The sequence below is a fragment of the Mesoplodon bidens genome (genome assembly GCF_964165515.1).
Source record: "Mesoplodon bidens genome assembly, chromosome: 1".
Classification (NCBI taxonomy): Eukaryota; Metazoa; Chordata; class Mammalia; order Artiodactyla; family Ziphiidae; genus Mesoplodon; species Mesoplodon bidens.
The window spans coordinates 101416819-101434791 of record NC_138176.1 but is presented as its reverse complement, the minus strand read 5'-3'; the positions used below and the strand labels follow the sequence as shown (position 1 = coordinate 101434791).

At 36.3% G+C, this 17973-nt stretch overlaps 1 protein-coding gene across 2 annotated transcripts in view; it reads left to right on the top strand.

The window, feature by feature from the left end:
* Positions 1-13408, top strand: part of SLC7A11 (solute carrier family 7 member 11) — a 93454-nt gene extending 80046 nt beyond the window's left edge. For both annotated transcript variants that reach the window (XM_081234469.1, XM_081234470.1), the window contains one exon: positions 5931-13408. In XM_081234469.1, coding sequence (XP_081090595.1) covers positions 5931-5998 — 68 coding nt within the window. In that variant the 3' untranslated portion in view covers positions 5999-13408. The remainder of the gene's footprint in view (positions 1-5930) is intronic.
* The last annotated feature ends 4565 nt before the right edge of the window (positions 13409-17973 follow it).

The window sequence follows — 17973 nt, the reverse complement described above, 5'->3', positions numbered from 1 at the left end:
ATCCATTCATCTGTTGATGGACACTTAAGTTATTTCCTTATCTTGGCTACTGTGAATAATGCTGCAGTGAACATGGGTGTACAGACATCCCTTTGAGATACTGATTTGAATTCCTTTGAGTACATACCCAGGAGCGGAATTGTTGGATCATACCGTAGTTCAATTTCCAGTTTTTTTGAGGAACTGCCATACTGTTTTGCACATTGTCTATACTGATTTACATTCCCGTTAACAGTGTATAAGGGTTCCTTTTCCTCCACATCCTCACCATTTGTTATCTCTTGTCTTTTTGATAAAAGCCATCCTTTTGCTAAGGTGAAGGTGATATCGTGATTTTGATTTTCATTTCCATGATGATTAGTGATGTTGAACACCTTTGCATAATACCTCTTGGCCATTTGTATACCTTCTTTGGAAAAATATCTATTCAGGTCCTTTGCCAATTTTTAAATTGGACTATTTTCTTTTTTGCTATTGAGTTGTGAGTTCTTTTTATATTTTGGAGAGTAGTCCCTTATCAGATGTATAGTTTGCAAATGTTTTCTCCCATTCTGTAGGTTGTCTTTTCAGTTTATTGATTGTTACCTTTGCTGTGCAGAAGCTCTTTAGTTTAATGCAATTACACTTATTTATTTTAGTTTCTGTTGCCAGTGCTTCTGATGGCTTATCCAAGAAATCATTGCCTAGACCAATAACGAGGATCTTTTCCCCTATGTTTTCTTCTAGGAGGTTTATAGTTTCAGATCTTACATTTAAATCTTTGATCCATTTCAAGTTAATTTTTGTGATTGGCATGAGGTAGGGGTTCAATTTCATTCTTTTGCATATGGATATCTAGTTGTCCCCAATACCATTTATTGAAGAAACTGTCCTTTCTCTATGGTGTGTTCTTGGCACCGTTGTCAAAAATTAGTTGACCATGTATGTGGGAGTTTACCTCTGTGCTCTCCATTCTGTTCTACTGATCTATATGCCTGTTTTTATGATAATACCATACTGTGTTTTTTTTTTAAGATTTATTTATTATTTATTTATTTATTTTTGGCTGCATCGGGTCTTAGTTGCGGCATGCAGGCTCTTCATTGTTGTGCACAGGCTTCTCTTTAGTTGTGGCGTACAGGTTTTCTCTTCTCTAGTTGTGGCACACAGACTCCAGAGTGCATGGGCTCTGTAGTTTGCAGCACTCAGGCTCTCTCCTTGAGGCATGCAAGCTCAGTAGTTGGGGACATGTGGGCTTAGTTGCCCCACTGCATGTGGGATCTTAGTTCCCTGACCAAGGATCGAACCCATGTCCTCTGCATTGTAAGGTGGATTCTTTACCACTGGACCACCAGGGAAGTCCCCATAATGTTTTGATCACTATGACTTTATAATATAGCTTGAAATCGGTATTATAGTGCCTCCAGCTCTGTCCTTCTCTCTTAGGATTACTTTGTGGCTCTAAATAAATTTTAGGATAGTTTTTTTCTATTTCTGTGAAAAATGTCAGTGGAATTGTGATCGGGATTGCATTGAATCTGTAGATCACTTTGGGTCATATGAACATTTTCACAATATTACTTCTTTCAGTCTAGGAACATGGGGTATCTTTCTATTGGTTTGTGTTTTCTTCAGTTTCTTTCCTTAAAGTCTTATAGTTTTTAGTATACAGATCTTTCACCTCCTTGGTTAAATTTATTCCTAGGTATTTTAATTTGTTTGATGCTATTGTCAATGAGATTGCTTTCTAATTTCTTTTTCAGATAATTCATCGTTAATGTATAGTAATACAACTGATTTCTGTGTGTCAATTTTGTATCCTGCAATTTTACTGAATTTATTTATTATTTCTAACAGTTTTTTAGGGGTCTTTGGGATTTTCTATATAAGATCATGTCATCTGTAAACAGAGATCATTTTACTTCTTCCTTTTGATATGGATACATTTTATTTATTTTTCTGCCTAATTGCTCTGGCTTAGTACTATGTTGAACGCATCCTTGCATTCCAGAGATAAAACTCACTTGATCATGGTGAATGATCCATTTAATGTGTTGTTGAATTTGGGTGGCTAAAATTTTGTTGAGAAGTTTTGCATCTGTATTCATCAGGGATATTGGTCAGTAATATTCTTTTCTTATAGTGTCTTTGTCTGGACTTAGTATCAGGGTAATGCTGGCCTCATAAAATAAGTTTGGAAGTGTTCCCTCTTCTTCATACTTTCATATATTTTCATGCTACTGATTAGCATATTTTTGTTTCAGCTTAAAGAACTCCTTTTAGCATTTCTTGTAGGGCAGGTCTAATGACTACAAATTCCTTTAGCTATTGTCGACCTGGAAAAGTCTTTCTCCTTCATTTCTATATGACAGCTTTTCTGGGTGAAGTATTCTTGGTGGTAGTTTTTTTTCTTTGAGCATTTTGAATATATCATCCCATTCTCTCCTGGTCTGTAGGATTTCTGCTGAGACATTTGCTGATAGCCTTATCAAGATTCCCTCATATGTGATGATTCTTTTATGTCTTGCTGCTTTCAAGATTCCCTTTTTGTCTTTGATTTTTGAGAGCTTGACTATAATGGGTCTCAGTGAAGACCTCTTTGGGTTGAATCTGTTTGGGGACTTTTGAGCTTCTTGTGCCTTGATGGCTGTATCTCTCCCCAGATTTGAAAGTTTTCAGCCATTATATTTTTAAATAAGTTCTATGTATCTTTCTCCTTCTCTTCTCCTTCTGGGACTCCCATAATATGGATAATTTTTCTTTTGATCATGTTCCACAGTTCATGCAGGCTTTCTTCTTTTTTATTCTAATTTCTTTATTCTCCTCTGAGTGGAAAATGTCAAGAGGTATGTCTTGAAGCTCCAAGATTCTTTCTTTTGCCTGATTGAGCCTCCTTGTCAAAGCTATTACATTTTTCATTTCATTCATTGTATTCTTCTCCAAAATTTCTGATTTTTTTTCAATGAGTTCTATTTCTTTGTTGAATTTCTCATTTTGTTCATATACTATTCCAGAGTTCATTGATCTGTCTGTGTTCTCTCACATATCACTCAGCTTCCTTCAAATCATTATTCTGAATTCTTTCTCAGATCAGTCACAGATCTTTATTTCCTTAGGGGCAGTTAATGGAGTAGTATGGCATTCCTTTGGTGATGCCATGTTTCCTTGCTTTTTCATGTTTCTGATGGGTTTGTGTTGATATCTGTGCATTTGAGGATGAAGTCACCTCTTCCGGTCTTTTCAGACTGGCTTCAGTAGGGAAAGACTTTCACCTGGAGGTGGCTGTTAGAGCACCTGCTGACTGGGATGCAGTGTCTTTGGTTCCGGAGAAGGCACAGAGATGTAGCCTCCATGCCACTCCACTGGCTGAGGCTGAAACTGGCCAGACTGTGGGGTTCTTATATGGCTAAGGCTGCAGAGGACCTATAGGTGGCAGGTAGGGCTATTGGTATCTTCAGAGGCTAAGGCTGCTGACATCTTCCTGCTTCTCCTCTACTTTTTTGCTCTTGGGAGGAGCCTCTACTTGAGGAGACCCCTCTTGGTGCCTGGTCTGATGTGCTGACACAGAAGAGTTCTCAGAGCAGTATTGGAACTGAGGTCTGGGGATCAGGCACACATGGAACTACCACAGTACCAGGGTCCTGGAGCATAGGCACACTTGCTGTGGCTGTGACACAGGTGTCTAGGGCATGGACATGTGCAGATATCCTATGGAACTGGTACTTGGGTCTCAAGGGCTCACTACTGTGACTTGTGCCGGTGAGAGGGAATACGGCAGTGATGAGGACCCTGGGATGACAAGATGCAGTGGTGGCTTGGGCAGAAAAGGCAGAGTGCAGTAGTAGCACAGCCTGGGAATGGTAGGTCAAAGTCTGACCTCTGCCCCCACCCCTCCCACCGCCCACTGGGAGTGCTCACAGAATAGCAATACTACAACTCCGGTAGTTGTTTGTTAAAGCTGTGTGTTGGGACTCAGGGAGCTGGGCACAGGGTAGTGGCAGCAAGGCCCTGGCAACGACAGTTCAGAGCCGCAACCTGGGATGGGGGGTGAAGTTCAGGGCAGTGGTAGCCTGGTCCCAGCCTCCATGGGTCAGAGTCCTGACCTGAAATCTGAGGGGCGGAGCTCAGGGCAGTGGTAGCATCCCTGGCAAAGATGGTTCAAAAGCCTCAATCTGGGATAGAGGCGGAGCTCAGGGTAGAGGCAGCCCAGTCCCAACAATGAAGGGTCTCAGCCTTGACCAGACCTGCCATGGGGGTGAGACTCAGGATAGTGGCATTGCCCTTAGCAATGATGAGTCAGAGCCAGAACCTGGAACCTGGGAGGCAGTAAGAACTCATCTCAGCAATGACAGTTCAGAGTCTTGACCTGGGATGGGGCAAGGGGGTGAGGCACAGGGCGACAGCCAATTCGGGCAGCCAAAGCATGACTTGGGACCCAGGAGGCACGGATCAGGTCAGGGAGATTGCGTTGGTAATGATGGAACAAGGCCCCAACCTGGGACTGGGGTGGGCAAAGAGCAATGGCAGCTCTGGTGTCCTATATGGAGATGTGCTGTGGTACCCAACGTGTGAGAGTGGGGCACAGCAACAACTGGGACCCCTGAGGGCAGGTCTCACCTCAGCAACATCTCCAGCCTCTGGGAGTAGATCCAGAAGAGGGGGGGTACTACAGGCTGCTCCATCAGCTAGGGTCAGCGTCACTGAAGACTGAGAGGCTCTTGTACCAAAAGCTGCAGACATCCACAATGGCGAGGCTTGCTGTGGTCCTTCTGCTCTCCTTCTCCCCAAGTGGTGACCTTCCTGAGAGGATTTCTCTTGGTGCCCAGCGGCTCCCGACTGGGGGATGGGGTGATGGGGACAAAATGCGTCCTTTGCTTTTGTATGTGGCCATCCTTGATTTTTGAGCTCTGCCAGGTTTTTTTGCTGCTGCTTCTTTGTTGTCTAGAGCTTTCCCTGAGCTGTTTTCTTCCATTTCTAACTGTTTATTGTTCTTGGTTTTCTTTTTTGTTTGCTTGTTTTTGGGGGTGTGGGGGACCCCCCGGCCCTCCATCTTGCTGACACCACTCCCAAGTCCCCCCCCCATTCTATAGGGGAAGCAAATGAGGCCCTAGGAGATAAAATGTTTTGCTCAATAATATACTACAAGTTTGAGACTGGAAATTATATTCTGATTCTTCGAGTTTGCTGAGGAGTTGGATGTACTCTCATAGGTGCAAAAACAACAAACCAATTTTAGACTCAATATGAAGTATAGTTTTGAAAATTTATTTATATCTTGGTCCTATTGTCTCAAAATATTTTCAGCCTCCTGGTTCAGGAATAAAAGTCCTTATTTGAACGCAAAATATTAATGTATTATTATTTTTTAAGTAAATTTTATTAATTAATTAATTTTTATTTTTGGCTGCATTGGGTCTTCGTTGTTGCGGCAGGCTTTCTCTAGTTGTGGCGAGCGGGGGCTACTCTTCGTTGCGGTGCATGGGCTTCTTATTGCTGTGGCTTCTCTTGTTGCTGAGCGCGGGCTCTAGGCACGCAAGCTTTAGTAGTTGCAGTACGTGGGCTCAGTAGCTGTGGCTCGTGGACTCTAGAGGGCAGGCTCAGTAGTTGTGGCGCACAGGCTTAGTTGCTTCGCAGCATGTGGGATCTTCCCGGACCAGGGCTTGAACCAGTGTCCCCTGCATTGGCAGGCGGATTCTTAACCACTGCACCACCAGGGAAACCCCGGTATTAATGTATTCTTTCTGAGAAGCCATCATGGGAAGTTACAGAGGTGACTAATAAATTAATTGAGCATGATAGGATTCTAATGAAATAAATAATTCTTGAAAGTGCTCTATGAGATAGGCGGTTGTGAGTTTTCAATATTCAGTCCCAAATAATTTGCATTTTGCTGTTTTTATGCATTTCTGATTTCTGTGCATTTTAAATTTCTCTTCTTTATTTCTTTGTAGACATTACAACCAGAACATTACAAATAATACTGGAAGTTGTACCAGAAGAAGATTGTCATAAATTATAAATTAATGCATTTGAAGTCTTGGCAATCTATCCTTGGCTTTGTTTCTGCCCAAAGGGCTGAAACAAAAAATGTATCTTCACTCCTTTTATGAAAATCCAGAGGATTGCAACTTTGGAGATGGACTAAAGGAATTGGTTATTTCTGTTTAGTCTTCCAGTGTATTCAAACTGGTTTCTAAGAAATTTAGTTATTATTCCATGTGGTTATAGAACGCTGATATGCAATTATACCGTAAGTTCACATGATCATTGTGAACTATCAAGTCCCTGATACCTACCTGTTGAGGTTAGGGAAAAAGACTACAGAATGGCAATTACTTTAGTGGTCTTTCTCTATAACATATCTTATGGCTAAGAACCTTCAGACTGAAAACTGAGATGTTTTCTTTAATATGGGTTTTGTAAAAACAATTTTTATATACTATAGATAACTGTACTGTGAAAATTGTTTTCTACTCTTCTGGGGAAAAAAAGTGTGTGTTATCATTATGGACAGAGGAAAAAAAGAAATTTATTTTACATTGGCATTGCATTGCTTCCCACAGATATCAGCTTAGATATCATACATGTTTTAATGGATTATACACAGAACATTTTGAAAAAGAAAAAAAAATTAGGGGTATGCCTAATTTTGATGAATACATGAAAGAAGAGTTTCTAGGGGCTATTGTTTATGAAACAAATCCAGGAATTATGTTTAAGTAAAAAAAATGCTTGAGAATTTATTATGTTAGGATTTTTTTCACTCATTATCAGGAAGCTTCATAGTTACGTGCCATTTGTTTTCATGGCAGCCTAATTGATCAGGAAAGGATGTAACGCCTTTCTTAGAGCAAAGCAATAGTCAGTTTGGTATTAAATCCTCTTAAGCATGATCATGTGTTTCACTAATAATTTACTCTTTGATAAATACATCTAAATATGTGCATTTTAAAATCAAGTTACAATATCAACAGAAGACGGAAATCACCAAAAAAGAAAATGCCCAAAATATTATGCCCCACTCTATAGTTCTACATACATTGTTAGTGTTTCTGAACATTTTAAAAAAATCTCATAGCTGTTTTTACATGGTGATGAATTTTGACAGTTTTACGTTTTCTTTATACATTTTATATTGTTAAAATATCTCTTTGGACAAAACTGTCCAGATCAATTAGGAAAAGATACATATTTACATAAAAATTAAGGAAGAAATGTCACTGCTAAATAAGATTTACAACTGATGTTTCTAAGAATGTTTCCATTTCTCTCTCTAGGCTTTATCAGTAATTTCCTGACAAAGTAAAAGACATAACTGATAAATTCACTGAAAGAAACTGTACATGAAATGTATATATTCAGACAGGTATTACTATGCTGGGTTTAGAAAATACTGTGGAATTTTCAAATAAGAATAATATAATGATGAAATTTGTTAACCATTATTTACTTAAGTCTCAGAGTAAATAGTCATGGCCAGAATTTTTTCATTCTATAATTTTTGTCCATTTGAAAAGAAGAATTTTTGGAAGAATTACAATGATTAAAATCATTAAGAGCAGATATATAGAGTTCATAGACAGTTGATCAAAATAGAAATGATGATAATTTTAGGCAATTTCAATTAATTAATTTTCAATTCGTTAATTTCAATTTCAAAATTTAATTCAGTTAATTAAATTTCATTTAATTAAATTTCAATTTAATATATATCTGAGATTGAAATTTTTTCAGCCAAACGTAGTGTTTGGGTCTTTACGTGAATTTATAAAAATTCCTTCCTTTTTCTCTTACCATGGATTTTCAGAATTTGATCTGTAGTCTGTACATCTTATATTCATTTGTCTACATCTGTCCCCACTAAATTGTTGCTATAGGTGAAAATAGATTTCCTTTATATTCTTTTTTACAGTCTAGGCCCATGTAATCTAAACTAGCAAACTCTCCTGGAATTGTTTTTTTCCCCTAATGAAAAAAAAGTGGTAAAGTCTCATGGAGAAGTTTGTATAGTTACTGATTATTCCTGAGGTTAATGTGCTTATATCAAAAGTGGAAGATAGGTCTCCTCCTTTTAGTTATTTTAGTTTTGGTTCTATTCTCTTTAAATATGTCATTATACAAGCTAACTAGAGAACATATTCATTATTATTTTCATCATTTTAAAAATGATTTTTGCATTGTTGAATTTCTAATGCCATTGTAATACCATTTTAACCAGATGGAAACTCAGTCAGTAATTTTTTTTTCTTTTTAAAGCGATGAGGATTAAGTTGTATTTCTACTTATCCTTAGGATACATCATGACAAGATACAGGGCTTCTGTAATCATTCATTCAATAGTTGTAACATTTATTTGGAATGGTATTATGTCAAGCAGATTCTAGTTTGAAAACTCTCCTACACACTTTTATATGTATATATTTTTTTATGCTAAATAATTTTTTCTCATATATATTTTTCTCATATATCGAACTGTTAGATGTGATACATTTGTACCAGTGTGCATATTCAAATGTTTAAATACATTTTATCCATTTATTATAACACAAAAAAGTAGAAGTAGCCAATATAGTTTACGACGGCTAATATACTATTTTCAAATGTTCTGCTCTTTTGGTACATAGATTCTCAAGTATTTAAATATGAATTTAGTAGATCTAGTAAAGACCTCCAAAGCTAAAACAATTTGCTAGGAGAAATGGAATGATTCTCCTTACACAATTATGAATATTTCAGTAAACGTTTTTGACCCCTTTTAAAAAATATTAGACTAGTTTGCTGAGATTTTTCTAAGATTGAATGAAGAAAACTGACCATTATAACTGGTGTCTTGGTCAGCTAGGAGTAGACCCTCTTCTTATCTTTCTTTAGGAGATTAAAGATTTGTCCTAGAAAAGATGGCTGACTCCAGTGCCAAACATAAACATTAGATGTGTGTACGCACACATTTGCATACATGCTTATACTGTATCTCCCCTGCCTCTGCTGGCACAAAATTAGGACAGATTATTAAATTACATTTCCAATTCACGGCAGTTTCTCTAACACTAAGATATGCAAGTTGAAACAAGTTTCTACATTGTTTTATGTGTCTGGTACAGTTGTTTCCCCAATTGCTGTTTGATATATCATCAGATGGTTAACATGAGTATAATTACATAACTCAATAGAATTCTATGTTGAACTGAATCAGTCTTCAGGAAACTTATTATCTCTATTTGAGATGAATGTAATGCTAACTGAGAAAGGGAGCATCTTTGACCTATAGCTGATTTCTTATAATTGAGGAGTGGGTTATGAAAAGATAGAAAACTAAAGGTCAGAGTAGCAGGAAATGAAAGGTAGCATGTGATTGGAGGGAACTATATTTTGGTCTAACTTATTATGCAGTATAATCAGAGAAATATTAAAAATTAACTGTCTGATGTATTTCGGGGATTTCGGTTATGCCCTTTTGAATCCCCTAAAAGCTAATGAAATGTAAGCTTCAGTGCCCCTTACTTAGACATGTCCTTTCCTAGGTCCTGTACCTAATTTTGCATTAGGAATTTTGTATTACATTTCTTGAAGAAGGTTAGCAAAATTATATATACTTCTGGCCCTAAAAAAATCTGCATCTGTCCCTATGAGAAAGGTCAAAGTACTCCCATTACTTTATCTATTAGAAATAAGCATGGGGTATTTGTAGGATATATTTTTAAGTAATAAAGTTGTGAGTTAATTGAAATATCTCTATATAACTAAGTGGCTTTCTCATAGTACATATTATATGTGGTATATAAGGAGAGAGTTTCACTTTGGACATATTTTATGTGTCAATTCTGAATGATAGAAAAACAATGGGATTTTAATTGTAGCTCTTTTTCTTAGTTTGGAAAGAAATACAGAGAGATTTGAAATTTGAATGCAGAGGAGTCAAGAAATTTGATTTTAGTTAAATAAAACCTTGTTTCATTTCACCCTACGTGATATGCTGTATGTTGGTGCTGATCATGTTTACAGAGCTACATTTACTTTCGTAACCATTCAAAGTCAGGAATTAAAGCATGGCATTGTGTGACTGACGAAGCTCGTGGTGGATATAAATTAGAGTAGATAGAGTCATCTTGGCAGCTTCTGTTTACGTTATTTATATATAGGTAAAAGAATTATTACCTATAAATGTATTTTAGGTTAATTTTCCCATAAACAGTATTTTTAATTTATCTCAATATATATAATACCTAAAAGTGTAACCTCTAGGTATTATTAGTACTGTACTTAAAAAGATATTTTAATAGCCAATTTTGGGAGATAATCCTTCTTTTTGTCGCATTTTCAAATTAGTTGGAGTCTAAAAATAAATGCTTGGTCTATTTTTAGTTCTGATAACAAATTCACAGAGGCATACATCATGGTCTTGCAGAAAGTTCACCAGTTTTCCATATGTTGTGAGATAATTGTCCTTCCCTACAAATTCGTCAGGATAATAACTTGATCTTTTTGAACCAGTTCTGTTTCCTTTGAGTTAATCAAATGGTTCCCTTTATGTTTTATTTTTTTTGACATGATATTTTCAAGATAGGAGTGAGTCTTAATTTTATACAATTACTTGATATTCTTAGTCTGAAACTACCACTTCGGTTATGCCCTTTTGTGTGTCCCTGCTCCCTTCTCTCTGTTACCGTTGGCTTTAAAATATCAGTGGAGGATGGTTACACTCTCCAAATAGTTATCTGTTACACGTGTGTATTTTGGCTACTTGGATCAAGGGTACATTTATAGTATCAATAAGTGCCTTAACAGTTTTATAGATAATCTCTCAAGAAACTGTGGAGCATCTGGGTGTCTAGCAGCCATACAGATGGATGCACTGTTTTGAAAGTGAGCATACTTTTTGCCCTCAATGTATACACTACTGATTTTATTTTTAAAAGTATGACTTTCAAATGAATTAATTTCTTGGTTAGAAGACTTACCTCCCGAATCCTTATTACCTCTTGTTGAAGCCTCTAAAGGCCATGTTGAAAACTGGAGAGGAAGAAAAAAAAAAAAAAAAAAGACATGCACAGTTATCTCTTTTGCAGCAGTGACTGTATTTTGAGTACTTTGTGCAGCAGGGTATTTTGCACAGCATCTTGTGGGAAAACAGATTAGGCCTTTGGATGTTACAGCTGTATAACTGGTTGGGTTGTGATTGGCCTGACTGAAATGAGGATTGTGAAGTTAGAGCCCACTTATTCCTACTGATTAACATTCTTCTGCGCATGCTCTGAAGCACATTCATAGCACACCAGGAGGCGATGCAATGTGGTTCCCTGGTTTGAGGTTTGAGCTGTCTTATTTTAAAGCATGTCTGAATTATTTTTTTCCCTAGCAGTTCTCCTTCATTCCAAATTTCCACTTACTGACTAATGGAATAGAAAGTAAAAATACTTTGAAGAAGTAAAACACAGATTGTTTCAAATGAGCGTATGCTTATAACAGAATAGAAATGATCAACGTTAAACTAATGTGTATGCTAATTACTTCAGACACTACCACAGAGCACTTTTAAATTGCTCTGGAAGCAAAAACAGTATATATAACTATGGTTAGCACACAAACCGCAAGACCCCTGCAAAGATTTCAAGTAGTCTGGGATTCTTTTTTTTTTTTTTTTCTTTTTTTTAAGTCTGGGATTATTTTGATCCTCTTTTTGGAGAAATTTTTTACTTTATGGCTTTCCCTTGTGAATGTTGTTACTACTGCTTTAAATCTAGAACTTAACTATTGATACTTATTATCTTGAAAACAGGGTTCATCTTTTGACAGTATCCATCTGTGTTCAGAGAGTGGCATATCACCTTACTCTTGTTTACTGTGGACACAGGCATTTGCCTCAAATTTCTGTCTTTTTGTAGATGGATTGCAGCACAATAGTAATGAATTTTCAGTGGTACCTTTCAGCATTTGGGGAACTTTGCCAACATAAGCATCAGATGTGTTTTTTTAAAAAAAAAACAGAAATGGCTTATTACCATGTAATGCAGTGTCTTCTCTTTACGCCAAACTGGTGAACAAACGTGTATTGATAGAATTGTTTCACTGATGCTAAATGTTGACTACCTGCAGTTTTATAATAAGTGCAAGTCACAAAGAGACAAGACAAATGGCCTCTTGTACTGAATGCTTCGAGAACTTAATTTGTCCTAATTTTCTGACAAAGATTTGACTCTGGGTTTCAAAGAGCTTGGTTTTTACTTATCATAGAGCAGATTAGATGGTAGTGATGTACTGGTAGAGATGGTTTTTAGTTATTGACTCAGAATTCATCTCATGATGAATCTTTCATGTTGTTTTATTGTCTGTATATCTGTATTGACTTTATTAACATGGGTTTAGTGAGCTTTGTGTTAAAATTTGACCTGGTAGCAATAATTTCTTTTTCAACTATCAAGGGGCAGAAAAATCCATATGTATTGTAATGTTCATTAACATATTACTAGGTACTATATATGAATGTATTTCAATGATTTTCACAGTCTATGTTAAACATCAGTAATATGTGCCGATGCAATCAATTTAGCCCAGTGGGAAAGTAGTCCAGTTATTCTGAAGGGCTGTGCTGGCAGCTGTCTCTTTGATCTGTGCTTAGATTGCAATTTGTAGACCAGCTATATCCATTAACTTGGATCTGGAATGGGTTCATCATGACCCTGGACCATTCATTGTGAGTGGAGGGGGTGCGTTTGGGCTGGTGCTCTAAAATACAGGAACAAGAAGTGCAGCTGAGGGAGAGGGAGGCCCAACATCCTACATGGTCCTCATCTGTGGTGGGGATTCTTCATCTTAGCATTGTGATAATGAAACTCAGTAAATGGGATTGTGCTATTTTATACAAATTTTGCACAATATCTTATATTGATAAATTTTTAAAGAGCAAAATTTCTTTTCTGTATCTACATTCCAACCATATTAGAAGTACTAAGATATTTAACTATGAAAATATAAATGGTGCAAAGGGACTTTCATCTGTGGATTGTGCTGTTTCTTAGGGTTCTGTGGCACTGATGCCTATACCAGCATGTGATATGTGAAATAAAATGGATTTTTCTACAGCTTAATGATTTCCCTCCAGGGAGAATTCTGGTACAGCAATCACGCTGCCAGATGGTGTTTATGGGCTATCTGTGTAAGTGGTAAGATACTATGAAATAAGTGTGATTTCATCTGATGGAAACTCTTGATGCATGTGTTTTTGTATGGAATAGATTTTGGTGCAATATGATGTCACTCAATGTTGCATTGAACTTAATTTCAATTGCATTTACATATATGTATACCTGTCATGCTTCTAGTTGCTTCAACCTTTGTATATATATTTTTGTACATATTTTTAGTAGAAAACATTTGAAATGGAAGTTAAACATTTGATAGTTTACCTAATAAAAATCATGTTGTGTTTTTTGTTGTTGTTTTTGTTTTTTGTTTGTTTTGTGTGGGTTTTTTTTAGCAGTGTCCATTCCATTAAATTGAAGGCTTTGGTTTTAATGATTGGATTTATCTGTCACTCATTATGTGAATTTGTTGGAGTATCCTACTTCACAAAAATTTCCTGTACTAAAAACTGAAAGTGGTGGCGGATTTAGCAAACACTGTAGATATTCTTCCTCATGGCCTACATCCATCTGTCCTCTGCTCTGAAATATCTAGCAACTTCTCTTTTCTTTTTTCACCTGTCCTAATTCGGTCTTCTTATTTCCCGCCTCTTAACAAAAGTCTCATTTCTTGTCTCTCTATAATTCAGCCTTCACATGTTTCCCCAGAATGTTCTTTCTGAAACACAAATATGTTAAAAACCCTCTATGGGGACTTCCCTGGTGGCGCAGTGGTTAAGAATCCTCCTGCCAATACAGGGGACACGGGTTCGAGCCCTGCTCCTGGATGATCCCACATGCCGCGGAGCAACTAAGCCCGTGCACCACAACTACTGAGTCCGTGCACCCTAGAGCCCGTGCTCCACAGCAAGAGAAGCCACTGCAATGAGAAGCCCGCACACTGCAATGAAGAGCAGCCCCTGCTCTCTGCAACTAGAGAAAGCCCACGCAGCAACGAAGACCCAACGCAGCCAAAAATAAGTAAGTAAAATAAATAAATAAAATAAATTTATTAAAAAAAAGAGATTTGTACATGTTTAAAAAAACCCTCTATGACTTCACATCTAGTAATTATTAATATTTATTTCTGGGTGGGTAAAATCCATACTTCTGTATAGCATACTGGGCTTTCCATAATCTGCCATGTTTCTTTCTCCAGGTACAAGTGACTACTTCCATCTTCTCTGCCACAATATTAAATGTCTTTTTAGTAGTCTAACAAAGAAAATATGCCATCATTTCATTTGGCATACTGCAGATTCCTACAGGACTTATATTTTCTTCTACCATTCCTATCTCCTATACCCAGCGTAGCATACTTCTACCCAACATTCAAGTTTGAGATTCAAAAGTCACTTCTTCTAAAAACTTTCCCCAAGCTGGTTCAGGACCTGAGCCCTGACCATCTCCATCTTCTGGGGTGCACTTCTTTTGTAGAACTCACTGTACACCATTGTAATCAATATGCTCAATTCCTTTCTCTGCCTGGATTTGCAAATTTTTAGTTGTCTTTTACTGACTAAAGCATAATAGGTGCTCAGTGCTTTAGATTCATACATTCAATAAATGAACAAATGACTTTTATTCATTAGGTTTCATGATAAACTTTTTTCCGAAGTAGTTTACAGTACCTTTAAATTTAAGCAATCCGTTAGCTTCTGTGAAATTCTGTGAAATGTCTTACCTTCAGGATATAAGAAAACTGGAGAGTTCCAGACTCTCTTCTCTCATGTTTGTTCTCTCTTTCTCCCCACTCCTACATCCCCAGTTCATGTTGGTAGGTGGGTCTTGAATAGAGGAAATGAGCAAATGACCTACTATGATCTCTTCCCATGGAAATGCATTTGGGCTCCTATGTTATTGATAAGGTATCTTTTTTCATAATACTAACTTGAAAACAAATAATGGTCTGAAATGGAGAGCAGAAGAAAATCTATATTTCTGATGACCAAACTTCTCTTTGAAGTAGACACAGGAGATTAAGTGGCACTTTTTCCTGATGACATATTTTGGGAGAACAATAAAAAAGGAAACGTAACTTTTGCACCTGTTAAATTTAAACACTTTTGAAAAGAAATACAAACCATGTGATATGTAGATATACTTATTTTAAAATTAATGAATATGACTGGAAATGTAACCAAAATGTGTAGGAAAAATTAGATAATACGTAATGGCTAATAATTTTTTTAAACTTTCATTAGGTTCTTAAACATGCTGGTTTAGGTTCACAATGACTTTTGCAGCTGAACTACATCTAATAATTTTCTACTGGAATTTTTAGGCTATGTCTAATTTATAAAAATTTGAGATGCTGATGTATCCTGGGATGGGTGGGCAGGTCATGGATAACTGTACTGTTGCTTTTGCCTCCACATGCCCGAAAAATTATATGTGCAGACTTTCTAGGAATCTGACTTAGAAGGTCAGGTCTTCATAGCGATTTTATTGTTTTTATAGTATTAAGCCTAAGAACACCTGGTCACCAGCAGACATTGATTAAAAACTATGATCTTAAAATGTTTGATGTTTGAAAGAATTTAGAAATAAAAATATAATTAGGGTTCAATATGCTTTAAGTTTTTAGCTTTGAAGATTTATTAATCTCTGAAAAGACATGAAACAGGATTTCAAAGGTGTTAATTCAGGTTAAATTACTATAAAAATTGAAATCCCCTCTAGCTGTAATAAACTAAATTAATAAGTATAAATGAGTATAACCCTAAGAAAGGTATGAGCAAACCAGTTACTTTCCTCTTATTCTAATTTCTCTTAAAAATAAGAGAAACTAATCTTACTTTTGTCATAATAATTAACATTGTAATTATATAACAATATGTCATTATTATCTTTATGTATTCCATTTCCTAAAATCTAAATATGCCGTAAAATTTTTTTTCATGTTCTGAATTCCACCTTAAACTTATGTTTAGTTCTCACTCCCACATTGCCATGTTCCTTTAAGAATTTGTTACTCAAGGCATTAAAGTCAAAGTTTATTTGTTTATTAATTCAAGAAAAATTCCACAAGAACCTCCCCATGCCAAGCAAAGAGATGGGTGCTAGAAATATAATACTTAACAGTTGGTATTGCCTGTGCTTCATGAAGTTGAAGACATAGATACTTTTTCTTGATCACTCAAATGTTAAGAATTAGGGTAAATCTCAAGTGCTAGAAGGCAGTATACCCCAATGTGATCTGGTCTAGGAGGTTGGGGAAGGCTTTCCTAAGGATGTGATATGAATTGATATTGAAGGATGGGTGCTCATTAACCAGGTAAAGGGAAGGTGGGATGAGGAGTGTTATAGGCAAAGCAGACTGTGTGATAAAGACCCTGAACCACAGAAAGCAAGGCTCGTTAAAGGAAATAAATGCAAGACCAGTGCAACTAGAGCACAAGACAAAGTTTATAATGCACTTTAAAAGAGGAGCAATTGTAGAGGACTTATTAGGCAATGTTCAAAGTTTTGGTCTTTACCCAGTATAATGGAGATGTCACAGACAAAAGAAATTCACACACAACATGAACCTTGAACTTTATCAAAATTTCAAATCTTACCCTCTCCTAAAATTCTAAATAGAATTTTTCAGTAGTAAAAGATAATTTGTTTTACCACTTTCATATTATTCCTATATTTTATCTAATTAGTTCACACTGCCAAAGGTATTTGTAAACTGCAATAGGCTCAGCATCTAATATTGAAAGAGGAAGTAATTACAGGAATATGTAATCAACATACGAGGGAAATCTTTTTTCTGGGAATTTTATTGTTGTCTCTCCTTGGCATGTTTTCCCCTCTCTCTTCCAAGTTAGATTAACATCTGATCTACAATGTTGAACATTCATCAACTATCTCTAGGATGGTTTGTAATTTTTTTGAGAGAGAGATATTCCTCTGGTGCTATAATTTTTAAATCTGTTCTTAACTTCTAAATTTACTTTTTGCCCAAATGAAAACATTAAACAAAAATCTACCTTGCATGACCTATTATTAACAGAGTTATTGTCTTATGAAGAAAGGTATCACTCATCTGACTCTAGTGGATCAATGTGAAAAATGTCAATACTATAAGTATTTGAATTTTTTTCTGGTTCTGTAGAAACACAGAGAAGAACTTTTCATTTTTTTTTCCACTCTTCATAATTCACAATGGATGAAAAGTGACTTTTCTAGCAAGAGAAAAAGAATTTCATTTGAGGAAATAAGGAAATAAAGTAAGAAAAATTATTTGAGATTATTTAAAGAACACTTCCATGGAAAATGGGAAATTCTCTGATACAGTTTTCCCCCCAACTTTATTAAGATGTAACTGACAAGTAATATTGTTTAAGTTTAGTACAATGGGATGATTTGATACATGTACATATTGTGAAATGATTGCCACATTAAGGTTAGTTAACACATCCATTGCCTCATACAGTGACTACTTTTTTCTGTAGTGACAACATTAGGATCTATACTCTTAGCAAATTTCAAGTATACAGTACAGTATTATTACCTACAGTCACCGTGTTGTACATTACATGTACAGAATGCATTCATTTTCTAACAGAAAATGTGTACCCTTTGACCATCTCCCCATTACCTCCACCCTTTAGCCCCTGGTAGCCACCAATCTCCTTCCCATGAGTTCAACTTTTTAGATTCTACATATGTGAAATCAAGGAGTATTTGTCTAATAGTTTTTTGGTGGCAAACTTAGAGTTTGCTAAATATATGATCACGTCATCAGTAAACGAAGACAATTTTACTTCTTCCTTTCTTATTTGGACTCATCTTATTTCTCTTTCTTGCCTAACTGCTCTGGCGAGGACTTCCAGTGCTATGTTGAATAGGAGTGGTAAGAGCGGGCATCCTTGTCTTGTTCCTCATC